Source organism: Salmo trutta, chromosome 19, assembly GCF_901001165.1.
Source record: "Salmo trutta chromosome 19, fSalTru1.1, whole genome shotgun sequence".
Taxonomy (NCBI): domain Eukaryota; kingdom Metazoa; phylum Chordata; class Actinopteri; order Salmoniformes; family Salmonidae; genus Salmo; species Salmo trutta.
The window spans coordinates 37,188,654-37,216,227 of NC_042975.1; the positions used below are offsets into that span (position 1 = coordinate 37,188,654).

General features: G+C 41.6%; 2 protein-coding genes across 9 annotated transcripts in view; one reads left to right on the forward strand and one right to left on the reverse strand.

Annotated features, from left to right (window-relative positions):
• Nucleotides 1–12,230: 12,230 nt before the first annotated feature.
• agtr2 (angiotensin II receptor, type 2) lies at nucleotides 12,231–17,834 on the forward strand. The gene is made up of 2 exons (XM_029700827.1): nucleotides 12,231–12,394; nucleotides 14,901–17,834. The coding sequence occupies exon 2, from the start codon at nucleotides 14,949–14,951 to the stop codon at nucleotides 16,056–16,058; it is 1,110 nt and encodes a 369-aa protein (XP_029556687.1). The 5' UTR covers nucleotides 12,231–12,394; nucleotides 14,901–14,948; the 3' UTR covers nucleotides 16,059–17,834.
• An 838-nt stretch (nucleotides 17,835–18,672) lies between these two features.
• The window catches only part of LOC115154524 (teneurin-1), a 184,939-nt gene continuing 176,037 nt past the window's right edge, over nucleotides 18,673–27,574 (reverse strand). For all 8 annotated transcript variants that reach the window (XM_029700822.1, XM_029700824.1, XM_029700823.1 and 5 more), the window contains 3 exons: nucleotides 23,796–25,016; nucleotides 22,027–22,169; nucleotides 18,673–21,896 (listed from right to left, as the gene is read on the reverse strand). In XM_029700822.1, coding sequence (XP_029556682.1) covers nucleotides 21,141–21,896; nucleotides 22,027–22,169; nucleotides 23,796–25,016 — 2,120 coding nt within the window. In that variant the 3' untranslated portion in view covers nucleotides 18,673–21,140. The remainder of the gene's footprint in view (nucleotides 21,897–22,026; nucleotides 22,170–23,795; nucleotides 25,017–27,574) is intronic.

Genomic DNA, 27,574 nt, shown 5'->3' on the forward strand with positions numbered 1-27,574 from the left:
ACAGACATCTTTACACCCAACTTCCAGAGCCACTACACAAGGTTTACTTACCAATACTTACTCAGTGGTCAGTTTATTAGGTACACCCATCTAGTACTGGGTCAGACCAGCCTTTGTTTCCAGAACAGCCTGAATCGTTCGGGGGCATGGACACGTTGCTCAGTTGGTATCAAGGGACCTAACGTGTGCCAGGAAAACATTCCACACACCATTACACCACCACTGACACCAGGCAGGATGGGGCCATGGACTCATGCTGTTTGCGCCAAATCCTGACTCTGCTATCAGCATGACGTGACAGGAACCGGGATTTGCAGGACCAGGCAATGTTTTTCCGCTCTTCAATTGTCCATTGTTGGTGATCGCGTGCTCACTGGAGCCGCTTCTTGTTATTAGCTGAGAGGAGTAGAACCCTGTGTGGTCGTCTGCTGCAATAGCCCATCATGACAAGGACTGATGAGTTGTGTGTTCTGAGATGCAGTTCTGCACACCACTGTTGTACTGTGTCGTTATTTTCCTGTTTGTGGCCCGCCTGTTAGCTTGCACGATTCTTGCCATTCTCCTTCGACCTCTCATCAACGAGCTGTTTTCACCCACAGGACTGCTGCTGACTGGATGTTTTTTGTTTGTCGCACCATTCTCGGTAAACCCTAGACACTGTAATTTGTGAAAAGCCCAGGAGCTTGGCTGTTTCTGAGATATTGGAATCATACCATGCTCAAAGTCTCTTAGGTCACTCGTTTTGCCCATTCTAACGTTCAATCGAACAGCAACTGAACGCTTTACTGCCTGTTTTATATAGCAAGCCATGGCCACGTGACTCACTGTCTTGTCTGTAAGAGCCAACCATTTTCGTGAACTGGGTGGTGTACCTAATAAACTGGTCACTGAATGTATATTTGTGGAGCTCGTTAACACTGTTATAATGTGAAAGAAGTTACTCAAACAAATTCCGTTGCTAACCAAACTGGACCATTATACAATAAGAATTCATAATAGGCTTTTTTTTTTTACTAGGGACTTGTCATTTACTTAGGTCACTGCTACGCTGTCGGTTTTTCTGTCTTGCGAATTTATCTTCTCGTATTAGTCAGGTCAGTCTGCAAATATTTTCCATGTGGCATTTTGTCAAGTGAGCCGTTTTAAAACACGTCCATGTTTTTATAGCATTTGTAAGACCTGCTAGCACCGTAGAACTGGAGTTGAACCTTTTTAATTTGTAAAAACACAACGTATATGGATGTGTGCAGTTCTTGCGCAAGATGGACACTTCCCAACAAGCCCACATACTAGAGGCACCTGGAGGACATGTCATGTTATGGACTGACTGGTTTGATACACTACATGACCAAAAGTGGATTTGGCTATTTCAGCCACACCAGTTGCTGACAGGTGTATAAAATCGAGCACACACCCATGCAATCTCCATACACAAACATTGGCAGTACAATGGCCTTACTTAAGAGCTCAGTGACTTTCAAAATAGCACCCTCATAAGATGCTACCTTTCCAACAAGTCAGTTCGTCAAATTTCTGCCCTGCTAGAGCTGCCCCGGTCAACTGTAAGTGCTGTTATTGTGAAGTGGAAATGTCTAGGAGCAACAACGTCTCAGCCGCCAAGTGGTAGGCCACACAAGCTCAGAGAACGGGACCACCGAGTGCTGAAGTGCGTAGCCTGTAAAAATCACCTGTCCTTGGGTTGCAACACTCCCTACCGAGTTCCAAACTGCCTCTGGAAGTAACATCAGCACAAGAACTGTTAGTTTGGAGCTTCATGAAATGGGTTTCCATGGCTGAGCAGCTGTATACAAGCTTAAGATCAACATGCGCAATGCCAAGCGTCGGCTGGAGTGGTGTAAAGCTTGCCTCCATTGAACTCTGGAGCAGTAGAAACACGTTCTCTGGAGTGATTAATCACGCTTCACCATCTGGCAGTCCCACGGACAAATTTGGATTTGGCTGATGCCAGGAGAACGCTACTTTCCCCAATGCATAGTGCCAACTGTAAGGTTTGGTGGAGGAGGAATAAGGGTCTAGGGCTGTTTTTTATGGTTCGGGCTAGGCCCCTTAGTTCCAGTGGAAAATCTTAACGCTACAACATACAATGACATTCTAGATGATTCTGTGCCTCCAACTTTGTGGCAACAGTTTGGGGAAGGCCCTTCCCTGTCTCAGCATGACAATGCCCCTGTGCACAAAGCGAGAACCATACAGAAATGGTTTGTTGAGATCGGTGTGGCCTGCACAAAGCTCTGACTTCAACCCCATCGAACACCTTTGGGATGAATTGGAATGCAGACTGTGAGCCAGACCTAATTGCCCAACATCGGTGTCTGACCTCACTAATACTCTTGTGGCTGAATGGAAGAAAGTCCCTGCAGCAATTTTCCAACATCTAGTGGAAAGCCTTCCCAGAAGTGTGTAGGCTGTTCTAGCAGCAAAGGGGTACCAAGTCCATATTAATGATTTTGGAATGAGATGTTCGACAAGCAGGTGTCCGCATACTTTTGGTCATGTAGTGTATGTGTGTTGAAATCATTTGAATGTCTTAGTACTTGATGTCAGTTTGAAAATACATTTTTTTTTTTTTTTTTTGAATAGAGCTATCAACGTAATTTCATTTTTTTTGTATTTTACAGATAGAACATATTTTACAATTTATATGTTTTAACACTTCCCTGAATTCAGCTGTTGGATATCAATCTTCACTATGATAAAGTTTTCTTTTGTGCATTTAGAATAGCCAAATATGGAATAAAGGCATTTTTCTCGATCTCCACTCTCCTCACATTTTAATCCGAGCAGTGAAACCGTGCAAATGGAAAAGCGTCGTGATAGTCATGCAAAGACGTGTGGATGATTTAAGAGGAGTATTTGGTATGAAACACTAGAGGGAGACAGTGTTTGCCATTCAGGCAAAACCAGCATTTTTATGAATCATGTCCATGTTTAGAGGAAGTGGTTTAAAATGAAGAAAAATAGGGGTATGGAAAGGAGAGACACTTGATTTTCTTTCATATCAAAACTAACATTTACGCAGTAGTAGGCCTACTGACTACTAATTTGACTGGTGTCGTTGGGACTTGATAGACTGCAGTGAGTGTGCCTTCATAGCCTGTGTTTCATTATCGTTGGCTCCATGGCGTATTCCAGGCGAGCCTCAATCTAATTGGTCTCTGAAGCTGATACCCTCCCAGATACACCATCCATAAACACAGCATGAAGGTTGCTTATGGAATGTGACCCTGGTCTGACCCTGGCCAGTCTGAGGCACTAGGAACTGGAATATTAGACCCTGGTAAACAACAAGATCCCCTCTCCTGGTTTTGATTATTACATGTTCAACACGTTACTATGCTGTATACACCAATGCCAGAATGGCCAAAGAGAATCTTATGTTAGCGTTTCCTTTAACTGCTAATGTATCAATTACTTTGAGGGTACTTATGAATATTGAGAAAAACAGTGGTGTTTTGATCTCTGTAGGGGATTGGTTCCCTGGTCTGCAATGCATCACAGTTTTGTAAAGCCAGAAAAACCCCAATGATTTATGATTTTTGTATTTTTATGGAAATCTCAAGATTGCTTAAACATTCCCAAGTACTTCCATCCATCTGGGTCTATACTCACAGGGGAGACATCTGTTTCTCTTGGATAGCCGTGAGGCTCACAGTTCACACATGAAGATTCTACAGGAATTTACTTGTGCCCCTTAACTCTTTTACAAGAATTTTAAAAAATACAATGGGAAGATTGTTATGACTAGTGGTAGCTGTTACAAACAATGATACATTATAAAGTATTTAAAGGTCTATTTTCTATAATCTATAATTTGACATTACATGTGAATAGCTGTCAACTGAGGCTAGTTTGAGGACCGCAGGTCTATCTAAAGACTCTTAGGCCTTAGTCATTGCCAGATGCTCCCAATGGACATTAACATGTGAGAACGGATGAAGATACCTCTATCCTAATTCTTTCTGACATTTATCTATACATAGCTTCAGATGAGTCTGTGTCATTTACATAGTAACAGGACATTCCTCCTCCTCCTCCTTTCTGAGCCACCACTGGGTTCACAGTACATGGAGCAAAAGCATTTGTCTCCCCTTTGACATCATGTCACAGTTTTATCGCTCCCCAGGCTCTTGCTCCCCCATATTTGCATCCTGTGCCTTTTCTGGTCCCACAGTCATGTCTTTTTTTTTCTCCCGGATACAGGCACATTCTCAGGGGCATTTTCCTCCTCCACCCCATATTGGAGAAACTCACATCCACATGGGTCTTTGACTGTAGGCTGTTGATGTGGATACACTGTAAAATGATTTTGTTTGGCTTTGGTGAGTGCAAGTGCAAATCTCTTGCATACATGGTCATGCATCATGGACTGTTGTCAAACAAGATAACTGATGTGTGTTTTCCCTTGGCTCCATCAGTCACTCTCATTATATGAGAGATAAGACAGTCGGTTAGCTTTGGGTGTCATGGCTAAGGTTTCCCACAGCTGCTGCAGTGAACTCTTCCAGTTAATTAAGGAAGCTGTGAAATGTATCTGACTGTTTGGCGTATGCTAAATTTTTGTATAAGCCACTGAACAAGGCAGTTAACCCACTGTTCCTAGGCCGTCATTGAAAATAAGAATTTGTTTTTAACTGACTTGCCTAGTTAATTAAAGGGGAAAAAAATAAAGTATTGAATTACATAATCTGTATATGACACACAGCTACACCATTTCCATTATGAGCTTGTAAAAACATACAAACTATGTAATATAAAAACAAACAAATAGCGTCTCTTTGTTTTTCAGGGCTATAACATGTTTGAATAGGACATAGAGGACACACAATTTGCATCTTTCACAGTCAGTGGTACATATTCTCCACTCTGGTGAAATTAGTCCAAACAGACATGTTCTTGTGGGCTATTTGTGGAATGTGTTGCTCTTAGCAAGAGGTTACGAGAAGAGAGTTTGACCTGTGAGCATCGCTGTGTTTAGAACAAACACTGATTCTCACCCAGCTCCTCATTGGACAATGAACCCCGGGCCAGATTGCCCCGTTAATTTCAGCATGCTCTATTGAATGGGGCCCCTCCAGATGCTGGGGGTAAAAACTGCTGCTCTCCCTAAACGTGAGAAACAACCAGGAATCTCCTTCTCCACCCTCCCCATCTTAATCCAATACAGACATGTGGTGGATTATGCAAGTATTGGACATGCTGTGTTTTCAGTGCTGCCAAAATATGCTCGGAGAGCCTAAGTGGTGAGTTACAACCCACGGTCTACATGGTTTTAATTCTGAACCTGAGAACCTCCAAACCCCTCAGGTCATTGTGTTCAACAGGGTATAGGGGGAGGAAGGAACAGTCATGAGACCTTTTGCTGTTTACTGTTAACCATGTAATTGATACAGTATGCTCTGGTTGATATTATATAAAAATAAAGGTACAAATATTAGTGCTACATTATTTTTCTATACTATTTGTCTTATGTTTCGAATGGAAACAGCAATATTGATAGAATTTCTGTAGAATATAAGACATTTTCAAAACATCAAATCGAAAGTATGTGGACACCTGCTCGTTGAAATTTCATTCCAAAATCATGGGCATTAATATGGAGTTGTCCCCCCTTTTGCTGCTATAACAGCTTCCACTCTTCTGGGAAGGCTTTCCACTAGATGTTGGAACATTTCTGTGTGGACTTGCTTCCATTCAGCCACGAACATTAGTGAGGTCGGGCACTGATGTTGGGCGATTAGGCCTGGCTTTGCATTAGGTGTTCCAATTCATCCCAAAGATGTTTGAAGGGGTTGAGGTCAGGGCTCTGTGCAGCCCAGTCAAGTTCTTCCACACTGATCTTGACAAACCATTTCTGTATGGACCTCGCTTTGTGCACGGGGGAATTGTCATGCTGAGACAGGGAAGAGCCTTCCCCAAACTGTTGCCACCTAAGTTGGAAGCACAGAATCGTCTACAATGTCATTGTATGATGTAGCGTTAAGATTTCCCTTCACTGGAACTGAGGGGCCTAGCCCAAACCATGAAAAACAGCCCCAGGCCATTATTCCTCCTACACCAAACTTTACAGTTGGCACTATGCATTCAGGCATCTAGCTTTCTCCTGGCATCCGCTAAACCAAGATTTGTTTGTTGACGCTCCTGACGAACAGTTATCGTGCTGGCAATGCTTCCAAAGGCAGTTTGTCACACTGTGGTGAGTGTTGCAACCGAGGACAGATGATCTTTACACTTCAGCACTCGGCAGTCCCGTTCTGTGAGCTTGTGTGGCCTACCACTTCGCGGCTGAGCCATTGTTGCTTCTAGACGTTTCCACTTCACAATAACAGCACAGTTGACCGGGGCAGCTCTAGCAAGGCAGACATTTGTCGAACTAACTTGTTGGAAAGGTGTAAACCCAGTTCCTACATTTTAATATAAAAATTGATTTTATCAAACAAAACTATGCTACATTTTATCTCTGGAACCCTCAGGATGACAAATCAGAGCAAGATTACTGAATGTAAGTACTTCAGAGGTGAATGTATCAAACCAGTTGCCGTGATAAGTTTTTTTTTGTCACAAATACAATGCTTTTTGTTTTTGAAATATTTAGGACTAACTTATTCCTTGCCACCCATTCTGAAACTAACTGCGGCTCTTTGTCAAACCTCTACGGGATTGGTGTCATCACGCCCCCACCCCCACCCCCCGCGGGATGGTTGAGCTAATGTGCACCAATGTGATTAGCATGACGTTGAAAGTAACAAGAACATTTCCCAGGACATAGACATGTTTTATGGGAGAAAGCTTAAATTCTTGTTAATCTAACTGCACTGTCCAATTTACAGTTGCTATTACAGCGAAAAAATACCATGCTATTGTTTGTGGAGAGTGCACAGTTATGTACTTGATAAGGTACCAATTAGGCACATTTGGGCAGACGATACAATATTTTGAACAGTAATGCAATGGTTAATTGGATCAGTCTCGTCCATATACTAACATTTACATAGTCTCATTCACCCCTTTAGATTTGTGTGTATTAGGTAGTTGTTGGGGAATTTTTAGATTACTTGTTAGATATTACTGCACTGTCGGAACTAGAAGCACAAGCGTTTCTCTACACTCGCATTGACATCTGCTAACCATGTGTATGTGACAAATAACATTTGATTTGATCAGTCTAAAACGTTGCACATACAATGCTTCCATCTAGTGGCCAAAATCTAAATTGCGCCTAGAGTCCTAAGTCATATAATGGCCTTTCTCTTGCATTTCAAAGATGATGGAACAAAAAAACGCATGTTTTTTTCTTTATATTATCTTTGACCAGATCTAATGTGTTATAATCTCCGTCATTAATTTCACATTTCCACAAACTTCAAAGTGTTTTCTTTCAAATGGTATCAAGAATATGCATATCCTTGCTTCAGGTCCTGAGCTACAGGCAGATTTGGGTGTCATTTTAGTCGAAAATTTAAAAAAGGTGTTTGATCCTTAAAACCTCTTAAGTGTTGCAGTAATGTCAATTGTTGTAGTAGCTCACGTGTATAGTATTGAGTCATCCGCATACATAGACACACTGGTTTTACTCAAAGCCAGTGGCATGTCATTCGTAAAGACTGAAGAAAGTAAGGGTTCTAGACAGCTGCCCTGGGGAATTCCTGACTCAAACTGGATTATGTTGGAGAGGCTTCTATTAAAGAACTGTGTTCTGTTAGACAAGTAACTCTTTATCCAAATCGACTGATTTCCTTATATGAACTGTAACTCGGCAAAATCTTTGAAATTGTTTAATGTGTTGTCTCATGCGTTTATATTTTTGATCAGTTTATAAGGGACACTTCATGTTTTGTGTATAATATTTACGTTTACAGTGGGCGAGCTCCATTCCTGACAGGCTGATTAGATTCGATTTCAGCCTATTATCCAAATATTATCCATATAAGTATCCCTTACCTTGTATAACTGATGTGTATAATTGTAACAACCAGCATAGATAACAAGCTAGATAGCTAGCTAACAAGACTACCTTGCTAGCTAGCTCGCACACAAGACTAGCCAAGTTAGCATGCTTGCGATTGGCTTTGGCACACAGTCTGGGAGACAGGGCTCTTTGTCAGGCATCATTCAGGGTTTAAATGCCCCACGAGGACTTAGCTGCACCAAGAATTCTTAGCTCAAGGTAAGGGACATTTATCTTGCTAACGTTCTAACTTATAAACTGATAATGAGCTTCAAACACAAATGAAGCATGAAATGTACCATCCCTTAGTATAGCAGTCAATAAAAACATATGCACTGATCCACCGTAGGCTCTGCCTCCTCAGCCATACTGTAAATATATCAATGAGTCCACTCCTATTTATAGAGCTTATCTCGTGATCTCGACAAAACAACTTTTGTTATGTCATGATAATAAGATAAATAAGTCATGTTGATCACAATGAGGGAATATTGTTTTTTTTACTAATATTTTGTTGGATAACACATTTGGGTGAAGTTTGTTTTAGTTGATAACCATGTAGGGGGGAATTCCGACCGGAGTTAAGTGTGCCTAAATGGAACGTAATTCCATTTTCATGCACTTTTCTCTCTACACGTTTTATGACCTTGAGCTTAATCATGAGAATAGCATGCTAATCACTTGCTATTCGTTTGGGGTGGAGATCAAATAAATGAACGTGTGGCGGAGGTGTGTCTACAGATACGCCGTATTCTGACCTCAACTTAATGCCACCATCTTTACGTGTGATGAAACGATAAGGTCGAGCAACCTTTCGGTTCCAAGTGAAACATCTAGTTTATTTTTTCCTGATAGAAATAACACCATTCTCCAACACCACACTGTAATTTACAAATTGAAAAGAGCTGTTGATAAGAGCTAGGTAAATGAGTAAGCCATTTGGATAAGGGGATTGGAAATAGAAATGACAATTGTTTTAGATATTTTACTCTATGATCGCTGGTGACAAATGTGAAACCAGTCATATGGCAGCAAACTGAAACATCAACTCTGCTGCAACCAACTACAAAGCCCATTAGAATTGGATGTTCTTGTGCCGCTGAGGCAATTAAAGATATTGATTGGGGACCTTACTGAGCAATGAAATTGTTTCTCTTGAATATTTGTGTTGTGCTGTATTTGACTTGTTTTTTATATTATAGTTGATATTATTTTTGAGTTTCTTATGAAATTGTATAAGCAGGGTTCCCTTGTGAAAGAGACCCTTGTCTCAATGGTGACTCCCTGCTTTAATAAAGGTAAAAAAAAGTGTCTTTCGAGAATTAAAGGTACACCAAATTTTAAAGGGATGGCTTTAGATAAATGTATTAAATATTATTGAATGAAAACTCCACGAGAAAATCTGTTGGCCAGCAAGTGGGAGGGTTTTCAGCAGTTTAATAAAATGTATTCTGTGCGCGCAAGGGAACCATGCCTGCAAAGCCCATTTGTATTTTATTTATTTCACCTTTGTTTAACCAGGTAGGCCAATTGAGAACAAGTTTTCATTTACATACAGCTGCGACCTGGCAGTTGTAAATTAGTTACCCAACTGCATAAGGTAAAGCCTCGTTCACATTACCCATAAGCATTCTGTTACGTTGCACTCTGTTTATGTCATGCATTTCAATGGGGATGTCCACAACGGAGTGGAATGCCCCCTTCATGGACGCTACGTACTTTGACATTTTCAAAATTTTGTGTCGTCTACAGTCCTGCCAGAGTCCGTCAAAGAACAGGAAGTTACCAAACCAACAAAAAATTTGAAAAGATGTGGTTTTCGGTGATGGCTTTATGGGATAGCTAGCAACTTGTAAACAGTTACCAATTCCCAAAAGAGTACTATTTTAATAGTAATGTTAAATAATACATATTGGCTGTTAAGCCAATTATATTATGACTGTTGGCTCCCGTTTTAAGGTTATTGGGATAGTTATGTTATTTGTTTTTGATGATAATTATTAGGTGGAGGTTGCTAGCTACAATGGTATCTTCAACCGAAGCTAGTTTGACTTGCTATAGAGTTAGAGAAACAAGTTAAGGAAAAAGTAACTAAACAAAACCTGTTTTATTATCACCTGAAGCAATATATTTATCCTGGCTTGAATGAAAAGTTCATATTTTGCAATCACTTATGAGAGACAGGTTGTCCTCTATCTTGCGTTACAAACACTACACTTGTCCGTTCAGTAGCGGGGCAAGACTCAGTGAAGATGTACTGCAATGTGTACAGGACATAAATCTGACTGCGTAGGAAAGGCGTACATTTCCTAAGTCTAAATTGGGCCCATAGTGAGTAGTGGCTACATAAGCAATAGAGGATTTCTTTTTCATCATGGATATTTTGGTAGTGGACACTGAGTTTACTGTAGCAAAACCTTAGGCCAGATGATCATATAATTTAGGTCCACAAATGTGGATCTTTCTGAGAATTTCTACCTAATCTCCAGTAGGCTACTTGGATATTTAAAGATACCACCACCTCACTTGCATCTGGCTCGGCTAGTTTCTCATGCATACTAGGAGGTTTGGAATTCCATCCTCTTTGAAGTGCAACATGAACTTGTTGACTCTGGCTGGCTGAGAGGGAGGTGAGTAATGTCTACATCCTCCCTATTCCTAATGAGAGATGGCTGTAATGAGATCTACAGGACAGATATCCTCCCTGTTACCCTGACACCAGGTCACTACTCTCCCTCCATACCTCAGCCACCGCACTCAACCTGGACTCAGGGGTAGATGTCGTATAGTAAATGTAAATCCGGGACACTCCAATTAGTGTAATATGTTCCGTTTCGTATGGTATGAATTAATTTGTGGATGTTCATCATCCGTTTTGTATATGTTACTAATTACAATTTGTATGATGTTACGAATTGCAATTCGTACAATATACATTTAGCAAATTATCATATGTTACAAATGACAATTTATGGCTAACGTTAGCTAGGTGGCTAATGCTAACATGCGCTAGACTATGGGTTAAGAGTTAGGTTAAAGGGTTAGGGAAGGGTTAGTTAACATTCTATGTAGTTGCAAAAGAGCAAAATAAAAGTAAGTTGTTGAAAAGTTGCTAATTAGATAAAATTGTCATTGATGACCTTGGGGTTGCTAGACGTTGGTGTTATAAACCCATCCACCCTGACCAACCACCCAACTTTCATTTTTGCCTTAAGTAACCTTCTGTTTTATGTAACCATACCAACGTAACAAATCATACTAATTTCAGTGTCCAGGATTTACATATACTATGTTACGTCTAGTCTGTGAGACCAGGCTGCCGCACTACACGTTCAACAGTAGACCTGGATGATTAATCTCCTTACTGATCGCACAATGTTATCTCGTCTGGCAGCACCTTACCCAATCACCGCTCACCTTTGAGAGGGTTCTTGTGTATTGTTACAAATCAAATAATCATAATGCTCAATTTTCTGTAATTTCAGAGCTGTAATTTCTGTAATTTCTATTAAGCTTTTGACACCATAACACTCAAGATGCAGTCAATATGATTTACAGCAATCAATATGATTTACAGCAATCAAGATGATTGGCAATTGACGTCATCCTTCATCATGCAGTTCAATTCTGGACTGGCCTCTTTTAGGGAAATCAAATCAGCAGCACATGGTGTGTTGTGTACATTGAGGAGAACATCTCTAACTGTTATTTTATATAATGTGTAAGATTTTCACCGTCCACTCTGCACCCCCAGTAAGATTCTCTTGAACTCTGATGGAAAAGTTTTGGACTGAGCCTGTGTATGAGGTGATAATCCAAACTAAAACCATGTCATGGTATTTATAGGGGCAATCTGCAGTTCGAACAATAACAAAGTAGGCACTCCACCACTGACTTGGTAAATAGCTGAGGCATGGGGCTGGAGAAATGTAACCACTCCCAATGGATAGAAGGACTGACCATCCATGATATCAAAAGTATAGTTTTAATCATGATTTGAGGCTATACGGTGTTTGTTTACATTTACATTGTTTGCAAACATTGGAGTAAAACAAGTTTATATTTTAGGTTCTCATGGGGTACGACAGTGGAGCTAAGCTCATAAGTTATATTCTTCAAGAATCAATGGGTCTATATCATTAAGTCCAAAAATTGATGTAGTAACTGCATATTGTCCCTTTAAGCGCCCCTGTACTATGCCTCTAGACGTCAGCTTGTTTTTATGAGGGGAGCGGGACATAGAGGAGTGACGAATGCCTGGCCTGGCCCATAATGCTGGCATGTGGTCAAGTTCCTCTTTTCATAGACATGGATGACTCCCTATGGGCCGGTGAAGACAAAAAAAACACAGAACCAAGTCTTCATACATCCAGTGTTCAGGCAAACGCATCACGGGACTAACTTTCACTGAACAGCAGAAGATCTAAGGTAACTCGACTTTATGTGAACGTTATAGGGGCTTTGAGATTTTTAAATAGTTATTTTTATGTTATCTTGGAAGAAAGTTTAATTATATCAAAGGGATTAATTAAAATTGTACATTATAATTTTATTGCAGAGGAAAATTGTATGTAATCAGTATTCAAAATGATGCTCTCTATTATACTTTAAGTTATTAGCCTCATTATTAGTGCAGAGTATTTTAAAATAACCCTACAGAGAATATTTTTGTATTTTTCTCAATTTCAAGAGCTGAACTGTACTCTGTTAAGAACTAATTTCACAGGTTTAAGTTTAACATATTGCTAGAACGTTTTGTCACACAAAAGTTGATACAGTAGCACTGTGATATTACTTAAATAACATCCATTAATGGTTTTCAATATGTCAAATCAAATTTATTTATATAGCCCTTCTTACATCAGCTGATATCTCAAAGTGCTGTACAGAAACCCAGCCTAAAACCCCAAACAGCAAGCAATGCAGGTGTAGAAGCACGGTGGTTAGGAAAAACTCCCTAGAAAGGCAATAACCTAGGAAGAAACCTAGAGAGGAACCAGGCTATGAGGGGTGGCCAGTCCTCTTCTGGCTGTGCCGGGTGGAGATTATAACAGAACATGGCCAAGATGTTCAAATGTTCATAAATGACCAGCATGGTCAAATAATAATAATCACAGTTGTCGAGGGTGCAACAAGTCAGCACCTCAAGAGTAAATGTTAGTTGGCTTTTCATAGCCGATCATTGATAGTATCTCTACCGCTCCTGCTGTCTCTAGAGAGTTGACAATAGCAGGTCTGGGACAGGTAGCACGTTGTAAAAACTAATGATACATAACACACCAAAAGTATTAGATTTTCTATACCCAATGTGACTATTTATATTTGGTGATACATTTAATCTACATTACCTCCTCCAATTATATTAGTTTCAATTGACACTCAGTGTATAAAACATTAGGAACACCTGCTCTTTCCATGACACAGACTGACCAGGTGAAAGCTATGACCCCTTATTGATGTCACCTGTTAAATCCACTTCAATCAGTGTAGATGAAGGGGAGGAGAGTTTAGTTTTTTTTACATGGATTGTGTGTGTGTGTCGTTCAGAGGGTGAATGGGCAAGACAAAAGATTTAAGTGCCTTTTGAACGGGGTATGGCAGTAGGTGCCGGGCACACCGGTTTGAGTGCCTCAAGAACTGCAACGCTGCTGGGTTTTTCCACTCTCAACAGTTTCCCATTTGTATCAAGAATGGTCCACCACCCAAAGGACATCCAGCCAACTTGACACAACTTTGGGAAGCATTGGAGTCAACATGAGCCAGCATCCGTGTGGAACGCTTTCGACACCTTGTAGAGTCCATGCCCCGACGAATTGAAGCTGAGGGCAAAAGTGGGTGTAACTCAATATTACGAAGGTGTTCCTAATGTTTTGTACACTGTGTATTAGGTATGTAATAAATATTGAGGTATAAATGTAAATATATTACATACATGTACAATACTTTCAGATAGAATGAAGGTAATGAAAATCCATCCAATCCACCTTATCATTAATGTTGCTCTACTTTTATCACACCTTCAAATACAAAATGTTTTTTTTATAATAAGGAAGATCTTAAAAGATCTCCCGAAGGATCAAAATAACCTAAATAAAAAACGTTAGCTGACATGGGCTAGTTGTTCTGGACATCTGACAAGGTATAAATAGCTCTATAAGGTATGCAATGACAAACATGACAAGAGGAACTGATGATCCTCTACCTAATTTCAAAATTGGACCTTCTACCGTTCTACTAATACAACTTTCAAGAGTGAGTTTAAAGCCGGACTGAGTTCCTCACAGTTTGGGAACCATTGGCAGACTACTGCACGTAGGGGAGTTTCTCATGCAAATGGACACTGGAGAGGGGATTATGTCCAACCCCAGAACCCCAAGAGCCATCTAAAACAACCAACCACATGTTCCCTCTGTCTCCTCCTATATAACACTATCCAGATGGACTCCAGCCTGGAGCCTGCACAGAGGAGGACTATCCAATACATATTCTCAAAACAACACAGTCCAAATAGCAAGTCCCAAATGGGCTGTACAAATGTATTTCTTTTTCCGTTAGGTTCAGGACAAAATGACAATGAAAAGTGTTTGGGGATTCTTACATCTGCTGTTAGAGGGGCTAGAAAAATACAGAATAACACCCTATAATACGATTATTTTACATACGGCTGTTATCACAAAGATATTTGGCTGTCATCAGAATGTAATATATTCAGTCTTGGCTGAGAACACCTCATTCTTCAGTTGGCCCACCCTGTATGTGTCTACTAACATTGAGCAATTTCTTACCATGTTTGCCAAAACTGTCTCATTGTTTTTTAGTTACTGACGTATTGCAACTAACTAGTGCATGTATTTTAGGTTACAGATATTTGATTTTGTTAGGAGACCTTGTTTCTCTAATTTAAAATGTTGCTGATTTTATATTAATCTTACAGGCCTTAGTGGGAGTTGGCTGTAGAAGCAATCACGGACACAGAGTACCCATGGCATCAACACACTCTAACCTCTCAATGGCCACCAACTCGTCAGAAGATCTAATGAGCAATTCTTCCTCATGTGATTCCATCTCCCCCTCTCTGCATCAGAACAAGCTGATCCCCACCATCTACAGTGTTATCTTTGTCCTTGGTTTCGTGGGCAATATCTTGGTGGTGTTCGTGTTATGTCAAAAGTCCAACCGTAAAACAGTGGCCAACACTTACATTGTAAACTTGGCCCTCTCAGATCTGTTGTTCCTGATCAGCCTGCCTTTCTGGGCAATCTACTACTCCTTTGACTACAACTGGATGTTTGGTGGGCTGATGTGTAAGCTGTGTGGCTGCCTCCTCTCCCTGAACGTCTACGCCAGCATCTACTTCATCACCTGTATGAGTGTGGACCGATACAGAGCCATTGTCTATCCCCTCCAGTCTCAGTGCAGCAGGAACCTGTGTCGGGCGCGAGTGGTCAGCGGTGTGATCTGGACCATCGCCGGCCTCATGACCATCCCCACCATGGCCTTCCGAGACACCTACCACCTGAAGGAGCTGGGGGTCACGGCCTGCGTCCTCATCTACCCACCTACCCAGCCCTACTGGTTCCCAGGCCTGGCCCTGACCAAGAACATCCTGGCCTTCTTGGTGCCCTTCACAGTCATCGCCAGCTGCTACTGCCGCATCGCGAAGCACCTCCTGGGGGGACAGCCCAGCTTGGACAAGAGTTCCAGCAACCTGGACCGCGTAATGAAGATGGTGGTGGCTGTGGTGCTGGCCTTCTTCGTCTGCTGGTTCCCCTTCCATGTGCTGACCTTCCTGGATGTCCTGAGCACCCTGGGGGTGATGCACAGCTGTTGGGTGCGCCAGACCATCATTACCCTGATGCCCTTCACCCTCTGCCTGGGCTTCTCCAACAGCGCCATCAACCCCTTCCTCTACTGCTTTGTGGGGAACCACTTTCGGGAGCAGCTGTGGCGGCTGTACGAGGAGAAGGCTCCCAGGCTGTCCCAAAAGAGAGACTCCATCAGCACCAGGCTCAGCTCCTTCTCCAGGAAGCTCAGTGACCTCAAGGACACAGGGCCACTGGAGACTCTGGACCAACACAGTAGGGGCCCCTAGTGCAGAGAGGTTACATGGCAGGACTATGAGAGGCCTGTCTGTCAAATGTGTAACAGTTGACACCGGGGATCCTGAATGACCACCAGGCCTAGTCTCCAGGGGACGTTAACCCCCCCTATCTATTTCTAATTAGGGACAACCTGCAGGCTGGACAGAGGGAATATAAACATAGATTTAAATGTCAGTTTAACATCGCATGCCACCAAGCTCATGTTAGGGGGAAGGGATATTATATCACCAAATCTACAGTATATGTGCTGAGTAAACCTGTCATGTTTTCTGAGATACACAGGCCAGTGTGATAATAAGTGTGTGAAATATACAACTAGTGTATGTGCCTTTGTCCTAGTTACAATAATGTGATATGTGTATGTTGTTTTTATTGTATATAAGTAACAAAAATGTCAGTGAACACAGAGCAGGAAAAGGTCCATGCAAACATCTACTGTGAATTGTATAATTTGTCTCTTGAACCATAATTTACATTGTATTGTGTCAAATGTACAACCCTTATCAGGATACGCTATGAATTCTGTTTTCCAGTCACTCTTCATTTAATATAACAGAATAATGAAAGCCAGACAGTAATGGCAGTCTTCTTGGTGTGAAAACAAAACATATATTCAGTTAAGGTCAATGCTTAAGTTGAACATGGGAAAGCCAGGAGTCGAGTTCGCATCACATTGTAACAATTTGAACATGCATTTGCTTGTTTGTCATACAATCAAAACTTGCTGTTTTTTTTCTCCTGACATTTCTGTTCGCAACAGTAATGGAGACAGGGACATAGACTGAGTAACAAGCATTAATATAGGCCGTTTTACTGCCACTCTGTGGCTGGGTTTGATAACTGCAGGTGGAAGAGAATTCTCTCTGATAATTGTGTAGTTTTTACTTAAAATTGTAGTTTTAGTTATTAAAACTCACCCAGACCCATCATATTATCAACTAATATGGTCTGAACATTACAATGAACAGAATAGTGAAAAACAAATCAAGGTGACATACATGTAAATACTGGTACTATACTTCAATACTGTTTCCTGCAGTGTTTTCCTAATGACCAGAGAGTACAGATGTAGGATCTTAATTGGATTACTGTGTTGCATGAGAATGTATAGTGTATTGGACATATTTGAGGTTTAAGAAGGCTTATGAAGTTTGTAATTTCCACTTTGAAATTTCAGATTGATTTTCTCTTTCGAAAAATGTGTCAACCCCTAAAATCTTCTTTTCATTAATTAGAATTCACATTTCCTGTTGCAGCAAACTGGCTCAAATTAAGATCCTACATCTGTAAGCCTATGTGTGATCTTTTCTTTCCTCTTAGGATATATGATTTCCTGTAGATGCTACTGTACTGTAAATACTACCATACCGATTGTGTGTCAGTGCTATTCATTCATAGTGATGGCAGGCTTCAGTGTGATAGCTCCATGGTAAACGGACTCATGCTCTATCAGCAAGGCCACTACTGGGAGGAACCTGGGTGCTGTGAGGAGAGATGGGAGACATCTTCTCCGAGACAGTGAGAGTGAGGCCAATACCTACTGCCTATGTGTTCTGTGAGTTCTTGAACAGTATTGTTGATCCATTGTAGCTTTAGTTATTGCAATTTTGATTGACTTTAGCTATAAATTCACATTTGCATCAATGCTGTTGTGACGAAAACGCATCATTTCTCAGCAAGGCGGTGGATAACAACTTTACAGAATGAAAACAACAGATGGATGATATGACATGCCTTTTTGTATGACAAATACACACCTGCGTTTCCATCTTTCTGATTCATGCTCATACAGACGGGTTGTTCCATTTAATTTGAGTCCAATTTGCACCGAATACCATAAATATTGGACTGTAATGTACTGTACAGTACGATTACACTTAATCACTTTTCATTGAATTGCTGTTATATTTTTCAGCTATTTTCACAGAAAGATGATGTCTATACCTACAGTGTTCCAAATCAAGGAGGCGCCCTGGACAGTTGTGATGAGAATAGAGAAATAATAAACATATCAATATCCATTGGTTAACAGTAATTACCACCTGGGAACACATGAATTACAACAATATACTGTACATTCATACACATTTTCTTACATTCCAATTATAGAAAGCACATCCCTTAGGATGTATGGCCTCAAAACGCTACAGAACATACACAATTATAACATGTTAATGTGGTATTAGTGACAAAACCTCGTAGTTATTTTGGAAATAGCAAACTATTCTGACTTGACCTGAATGAACAGATAAGGCGTTTCTGTGTTTCAGACGGAGTGTAGAGTACAGACACGATTATTCGGGACGATAAGGAATCTGATAGCTGCCTTTGGAAATCCATCTGGCGATGCCCCTATACCCTGTGGAAAACCAACACACTAACACTGACCAGCAGTACCTATGAGATGATGGCTCCTCATCAAAGATACAAACTTTGACAACAATATATATATATATATATATATATATATATATAAAATGGTGAAACGATTCAATTTAAACAATTTCTGTGTTTGATTATTTTCATGGTACAACTATCAATTTAAACCACTGAATACACTCATATTATTTCATAATACAATGAAAGAAACAACATCAAAACATATGGATAAAGAATTTGCACATTTATTTATTAAAAGTCAAACCTTCAAAGTACCTTGTTTTGAATATGAACTTTCCACACCCAATATATTAACTTCTCATTATTTACACCCACTTCCTGGAGCGCTTGCAGAAAATACATGCCTCTTGGTCAAAGCCCAGAGTAGAAAATGCAATCAAGCGATATCAGTGTTTTCATACCATACAAATGTATCTTGGCAATCACACTGTCTTCGCTCTCGGAGTTACCCAACTGAGACAGTATCATCAATATGAACACCAATGGGCAGAGCATTATTTATTATATGGAGTACTATCAATTAATTTACCCAAAATATGTTATGTAGTATACCATATAGCCTATATTTTATACAATTCATTTTTGCAATACAACCCAATGAAAATGAAAGTAAAAACAACAGATTAGGTTGCACAGAATTCTATTTTTGATGAACAGGACAGTATTAAAGTGATTATCAGAATATAGGGTGTACTCCATGCTTTTGGTTCAGCCTTTTCCACAGTGTTAATGTTTCATTTCTGTATGAGAAGCATGGAAAACCAATGTCACTACACAAACCATACACAGCCCAATTATAAAAAATCCTTAACAATACAACCAAATTGTGGATATGGGTAATGTGTGAGGGTGGATAACTGGACAACCTTTCACTTTTTAAATCCCTCTTCTCCAGCTCCAAACATGTCATACTCTGAGCCAAAAGTTAATAAATAATAAATAGTTCAATATCATCCCAGACTTGAAAGTTTGTCTTTGGAAATAGGAAATAATGAGGATTCTTAGATGTTTCAAAGGACTGAGTAAACTATTGATGAACTAAGACTTGTTTAATTGGGGCTGCATTCAAAATATTTCAGCTGTTGTGAAGATGGTGTAATGTTATGCACATCTAATTTCCTCTAATTTTTGGTGGAATACTAGACGCCGAGGCATACGGCATACAGTACTTGCAATCTTTTTACAGAAGAATGACATGCTGAAACACAATGTGACTTCGTTGTAGTAAATTAATCAGACAAAATACATGTTGAGTAAATATTTAAAAAATTGATGTTTCCAGACCGTTTTATCTGTTTTAAACAGCTACTCAATGTGTGCATTTCTCTCTGAAAAATCCTCCTCCACATTCACTACGTTTGACCCGTAACTAGTACACAGTCAGGCTCTTGTAAGCTACCCACTGTGAATTTGTTCTATTCTCTTTCTGCTTTTCACCCCGTTCTGATATGTAAAGTCTATACTACCCACTTGATAACTGTAAGTGGGCCTTCTCCTACATGTATGGACATTTTTTACAAACGTATCATCGTTTCAGTACAATTCTTACACAACTAATTTGTGATGTTTTGATTTCACATTGGCGGCAGAGACTTATCTACTGCACTGTCTGCCAATTGACTTACTAGCTCAGATATAACTGATCAGGGACTGGGAAGGTTTGCCTTGTAATGGCATCAGAATAAGTAAGGTACAATGAATGTAATATCTGTGAATTACAATATGAGGTTTTCTGTAACATTTACACTATGATTTAGCACTTTGCATAGGGCACTATAGTCTGCCCTGCAAGCTCCACTCCATAAGGATTCTAGTCCAGTACATAAATAATAACACTTTTCATGGTATGGAAGGAGATGTTTTGATTAAATTGTCATCCTTCAAAGTTTTTTTAAGAGCAGAAAGGCACAAGCTCCACCCAGATAATACATTATATTTTACAATAAGCAATTTGTAAAAAAGTAAACTGTACTGTACAGGTTTTCAGCATGAATACTTTTTCCTGTTGCTCTGTGTAACTCCAGTGATCAATTCTATTGATAGGATTAACGATTAATAATCAGTAACAACACATTATTAAGTTAAGCACTTGTATCTCGCTAAAGCACTCGCTATATACAATGTCATGTGTCTAAACCCACACAATCTACTCCATTGTACCACCAGAACTTTAAATACGCAGAAAGCAGCAAAATTCCCGATGCCAGTGAGTCTCAGTCACAAAAGAAGACAGTAGCTGTCACTTCTATTTCTCAAGAGATCGCAGACAGATATGCACTGTATAAACTGAAATGACAGCAATTCACTACACTGTTATAGATACAGTATGTATAAAGATTAATTATATGGTAATGAACTTGATACGGAGTCTGTCATCTCAGATTCAGCATATCTAACAGCTTACAAAGTAGGTCAAATTACATAAGCTAGCCAAGTAACTCCAAAATGAAAGACAGTTAAGAGTTTCAACTGATCAATTCATTCTCAGAAGAAACAAAATCAGAACACAGGTGAAACAAAATACCATCATTTGTCACTTAAAGGCAGTTGTCTTTTTTTTTATATTTATCGTCATCATTCTAGAAAAAACGGTACAACAAATCATTGTGTCTAAAAACAGACTGTCTTTGGTGAAGGGGAACCCACGGCAGTAGTGAAGCACGATGCCGCTGTTACCTCCTCCCTATTTCACTTTGCCTCATGAAGTGAATGTTGTTGGCACTGTCAGAGAGCTCCAGGTACTGCTCCACGGGGAGCACGAAGTAGCCGCCGTAGCCGGGAACCTGTCCAGTGGTGAGCAACTGCTGCCTCTCTCCTTCTGTCCAGAGCCTGGAGCCCTCCTCTCCTTCCTCCAGCCTCCTCTGCTCGATGACCCAGGCCTGCTCCACCGCCCTCTGCCGGGCCACCTCCAGAACATGCTCCCGCTCCTCTTCCTCTGTGGCCCCGTAGCGGATGTTGAAGCACAGAGTCCCGTGCTGCATCTGGATGTCAGCGAAGCGCCTAGTCCTCCCATCCACCACCGTCGTCATCTGGGACACGGTCACGTTGACGCCGTTCTCCAGGACGCGACCCGCTCCGTTGTGGCCAACCACTCCCAGATCCCCCTCCAGCAGGCCGGGCTTGACAAAGTAGTGAGTGTCCAGACCGTTCACCGTGAAGTGCAGGCCGGATAGGTAGAGCGCGTGGTTTAGGACTGCTGCCACACGCCGGCTGTCCTCGCTTGCAACCCCAATGATTTCGGTGGTGACAACATTATCTCTGATGGCGAACTTGACACCCTTTCCAAAGATGGAGGAGATGGCTGAGAAGCGGGGCCTCCGGCCATGCCACGTCCCCAGCTGACCAGTCACCTTACTCATAGGCAGTCGGTCCAGAGAGATGAAGTTCTTTAGGTGTTTCTGCAGCTCACACTGGATACCCAACAGAACCTGGCAGACAAACACACATGGGATGGTTATCTAATGATAATAAGGACTTTCAGGTCATCTAATATCTAAGGACCATACATGGCTGGAGATTAGGCTCTGTTAGACTAGGCCTAGTCTAAGTTTAGCTCACCTTGCTAGGGTCCCAGTCTTGTGTCTTGGTTTGAGTCTTCATCATTTCGTAGGTTTGCTCCATGCTCTCTACCTCCGGCTTGGGGTAACCAGGGACAACGTTGTGGAGCTGGAACCCAAATAGTTGCAACCAGCTGCTGATGTCTGGAGACAGAAGGTATGGAGGAGTCAATGACAGGGCATTGGATTTGAGCTTTTGTCATGCAACACAATTGAAACCATCCTGTCTAAATATCTGTCTACACTGCATGAACAATTATTCAAAAAGTGAGTATTCTGTTCTTATCATTATTTCTATGCACATTTTCCAACTCCAACCCATATAAACTTGAATGCTTATCGGATTTAATCATTTTCAGGTGATATGTATTTGTGTAATGAGGGAGGGTGTGGCAAAAGTGAATTACACCATATATCCAGATGTGCATAATTATTAGGCAGCTTCATTACCTCAGGTAAAATGGGCCAAAAAAGAGATTTAACTGAGACTGAAAAGTAAAAAATTGTACAATGCCTTTCAGACGGATGCAACACTCTTGAAATAGCTAAACTATTGATGCGTGACCACCGGACAATCAAACATTTTGTTGCGAATAGTCAACTGGGGCGCAAAAAATGCATGGAGAAGAAAAGGTGCAAATGAACTGCAAAAGACTTAAATGTCAAGCTACCAGGAACCCATTATCCTCCAGTGCCAGCATATTCCAGAACTGCAACCTATCTGGAGTGTCCAGAAGTACAAGGTGTCAAGTGCTCAGAGACATGGCCAACGTCAAGAAGGCTGAAACATGACCACCACTGAATAAGATTCACAAGTTGAAGCATCAAGATTGGGTAAAGAAATACCTGAAGACAGATTTTTCAAAGGTTTTATGGACAGATGAAATGAGAGTGACTCTTGATGGACCAGATGGATGGGCCCATGGCTGGATCAGTAATGGACACGGGGCACTACTTTGAGTCAGGCGCCAGCAAGGTGGAGGAGGGGGTACTGGTATGGCTGCTATTATTAAGGATGAGGTAGTTGGACCTTTTCGGGTTGAAGATGGACTGAAACTCAACTCCCAAATCTACTGCCAGTTTCTGGAACATTCTTTATTCAATCAGTGGTACAGGAAGAAGTCCTCAGCATTCAGGAAGGCCATGATCTTTATGCAGGACAATGCTCCATCACATGCATCCAAGTACTCCACTGCTTGGCTAGCCAGCAAGGGCCTCAAAGATGCCAGAATAATGACCTGGCCCCCTTCCTCACCTGACTTAAATCCTATTGAGAACGTGTGGGCCCTTCTCAAACGTGAGATTTACAGTGATGGAAGACAATACACCTCTTAACAGCATTTGGGAGGCTGTGGTTGCTGCTTCAGCGAAAGTTGATCGTGAACAGATCAAAAAACTGACACTCCATGGATAGAAGGCTCATGGCAGTTATTGAAAAGAAGGGTGGCTACATTGGTCACTGAGTATTTTGGCCAAAAATGTTATTTAATTGTCATTTTGTGTTACTTATTTGTTACAATTACTCAATTTTTTTTTATTTTTTATTTAGTTGCCTAATAATTGTGTACACATATATTCCCCAGAGACAGACAAAACTCACCTTTCCTTTGTTAAACATTCAGGTTTGAGGTTCAATAACATTTTGGATTGACTGAGAGCATTGTATTTCTTCAACAATAAAATGAATCCTGAGGAATACGCCTAATAATTGTGCATGCAGTGTATATCTCCTAAGGAACATATAGTGGATCTCATCAACATTAGTCTTACCTGTAGTGAACTTGGTGACATCCTGTAACTCTGCAACAGGGTAGTTGTTTTTGAAGGAGTAGAGGTTGAAAGGCTTGGGGTTGATGCTGAGCTCCGTCCACAGGTTATGGTTGGGAGTGGTCCACCTCCCAGCCACCACATCATAGTCCCTCCTCCCCAGGTGGACCAGCTTGGTCAGCGCGTCATAGAGACCGCCCTGGAACCCGATGATCAGCAGAAAGGAAGGGTTTGAGTCTTGGTAGATGTCTCCGTAAGGGGTGTAGAGCATCTCCTTGACGATGTGTCCTTGGCTGCTGAAGATGGCCAGTGGCGTGCCAGAGTTATCACAGGCTACGTAGTACTCCTCCCCGCTGCTCAGCTCCATGGCGATCAGGTGTCCCTGCAGGTCGTAGTAGAGCGAGGTGATCTCAGAGCTGGAGTGGTTGTACATGTGGGTCACCCTGGTGGGTTTGGTCAGGTCAGCATAGAAGTACTGCTGCTGCTGGCCGTCACTGGTCCTGCTGGCCACCCGCCTGCCCAGGCCATCGTAGCGGTAGTGAACACTCCTCTCTGACACTTTGTCAAACGCTTTGGCAAGCAGCCCGTTGGAGTTGTAATCAAACATGACATTGCCCCGCAGGCGAAGAAAGCCATCTTCATCCATTTTGTACTGAATTTCTCCGAGTCTTGTTATGCGGTCTCGTAAGTCGTAGCGCAGCGGCGTTAGTCTGGCACTGTTGCCATGACTCAGTAAATTAATGTTGCCGTTGAGGTCGTAACTATAGCGCCACTGTGGCCTATCATTCACCGACACAGCCTGGAGCTGACTATCAGCATCATACTCGTATGAGTAGCGTGTGATGTTGTTATCCACACCAATTCTGATGTCACAGATAGTGATGCGGCCCATGTTGTCATACTGCACTGTCATCCAGTAGGCAATAGACTTCAGGATCTCGTACTGGACCTCGATCACTTGTCCGTTGGCATTAAATATCTTCGTGTGCTTCATGATGTGTGTAGTGATCACTTGATTGAGGTCATAGTTTATGACACTGAATTTCCCAAACTGTTCAATTCTTCCTGACACGTCAACATAACGGTAAAGGTCAATGGGAAGAGGGGTTTCATTAATCATGGCCTGCATGCTGGTGACCCGGAAGTTATTATAGCTGTAGTCAAATCTGGCATTCACCAGGCCCTCCACACTAAACCTGTAGATCTGTCTCCCAACCAGAGGACCTGTGGGGAGAATAATCCATTTAATTATCCTTTAAAAAACAATGAAACGTCATATCTGAGTAATTATAAAATACATGTTCATGACTCTAGCAGCTCTTCAAAGTTTGAAGCCATACATATCTTCAATAGCAGAGCAGAGATGCCTGAAGACTACCAATACTAATCCAGGTTATCAAACTGCTTTGTTCACACCCATATGGGTTGCACATAGTATTTGTATGACTGCTTAGACTGAACTAACTAAAGCAGAATGAAAGACATTTTAATTACTTCTGTCCTTAGGAGATGAATATTACATGGTGATAGTATTATGTGACTGCAAATTAAGTTGGAGGCTGTTGACCTGTCATGCTTGAAATTGCAGATTGAATGACAAAGCAATTGAATGGCAGTTAATTAATGTGGGCTTATTCATTCTCCCAGTCAGCTCTGTAAAGGCCTCTAACAACATGCTCAATACCTTCATTTGGATCTCAAAGCTGCTCAGGAACTCACAGGGCAACAAAAAAAAGGCCTACAGTCTGATACTTAGTGTAGGTGTGCACAAGGTTAATTAATTGTTATCTACACTACTGAAGTGATAAAGTGTGTAATGTATATAACATCAAAGTAGGTGAAATATAAGCAATTCGTTTTAATGAAGGTATACAGTACATACAACTATATTACCAAAAGTATGTGGACACCTGCTCGTCAAACATCTCATTCCAAAATAATGGGCATTAATATGGAGTTGGTCCCCTCTTTGCTGCGAGAACAGCCTCCACTCTTCTGGGAAGGCTTTCTACTAGATGTTGGAACATTGCTGTAGGGACTTGCTTCCATTCAGCCACAAGAGCATTAGTGAGGTCGGGCACTGACATTGGGCGATTAGGCCTGGCTCGCAGTCAGTGTTCCAATTCATCCCAAAGGTGTTCAATGGGGTTGAGGTCAGAGCTCTGTGCAGGCCAGTCAAGTTTTCCACACTGATCTCGACGAACCATTTCTGTATGGACCTCGCTTTGTGCACAGGGGCATTGTCATGCTGAAACAGGAAAGGGCCTTCCCCAAACTGTTGCCCCGAAGTTGGAAGCACAGAATCGTCTAGAATGTCATTGTATGCAGTAGTGTTAAGATTTTCCTTCACTGGAACTATGGGGCCAAGCCCGAACCATGAAAAATAGCCCCAGACCATTGTTCCTCCTCCACCAAACTTTACAGTTGGCACTATGCATTGGACAGGTAGCGTTCTCCTGGCATCCGCCAAACCTAGATTTGTCCGTCTTACTGCCAGATGGTGAAGGGTGATTCAAAGCGTTTTCACTGCTCCGGAGTCCAATGGCGGCGAGCTTTACACCACTCCAGCTGACACTTGTCATTGCGCATGGTGATCTTAGGCTTGTGTCCGGCTGCTCGGCCATTGAAACCCATTTCATGAAGCTCCAGATGAACAGTTCTTGTGCTGACTGACGTTGCTTCCAGAGGCAGTTTGGAACTCGGTAGTGAGTGTTGCAAACGAGGACAGACGATTTTTACGCACTACGCGCTTTAGCACTCGGCGATCACGTTCTGTGAGCTTGTGTGGCCTACCACTTCGCGGCTGAGCCATTGTTGCTCCTAGACGTTTCCACTTCACAATAACATCGCTTACAGCTGACTGGGGCAGCTCTAGCAGGGCACAAATTTGATGAACTGACTTGTTGGAAATGTGGCATCCTATGAAGGTGCCACGTTGAAAGTAACTGAGCTCTTCAGTACGGGCCATTCTACTGCCAATGTCCGACTATCGAGATTGCATGGCTGTGTGCTCGATTTTATACACCAGTCAGCAACGGGTGTGGCTGAAATAGCTGAATCCACTAATTTGAAGGGGTGTCCACCTACTTTTGGCAATGTAGTGTACACCATATCAAAACCAGCATGTAAAAGTCCATAATTGAGCACGCCAAATCAACCAGCCAGGCTATATATTCTCAAGGATTCTCATTCATGCTCTCGTCTACCATCATCCCTCTCTCTCTGCTGTCCCTGATTGCTTATTTCAGCTTCAAATCAGACTTATTGTGGCCAGCCAGTGGAGGACCTGGGATGCTATTAAGAACATGTTCACGTCAATTCGTTAGAAGGAAATCGAGGTGGATTTGTGCAGGGGGCCGAGCATGGAGACTGGGAGAGACTGGCAGAGTCTGGTGACCCCCAACAGCGAGACATGTACGTCTAAAAAAAGGACAGAATAGAAGTCTGTGAAGCTGAGGAAATTGCTCATCAGTGCACAGCAGCACTCCCAATCTCCATCTCTTCAGAATGGGTTCTGATTTGGTGCCCTATATAATCAGTGTGCCATTCCACATTGGCTTTATAGGGATTTCAAATCCCTACTGAGTTCTGGAGACATTCATGGATTTTGCTCCCAAAAATAGATTTAAACTTAGCAGGCTGAATAGGATATATCATTCTCATGGGTTAATTATTGGGGCCATATGCCAGAGGATATATTTCAAGAGGTGCTAATAGTGTATTTCATGGTGGTATACTCAATCTCTCAAAGCAGACTTATATGTCAAACTGTAAGTCTAGTC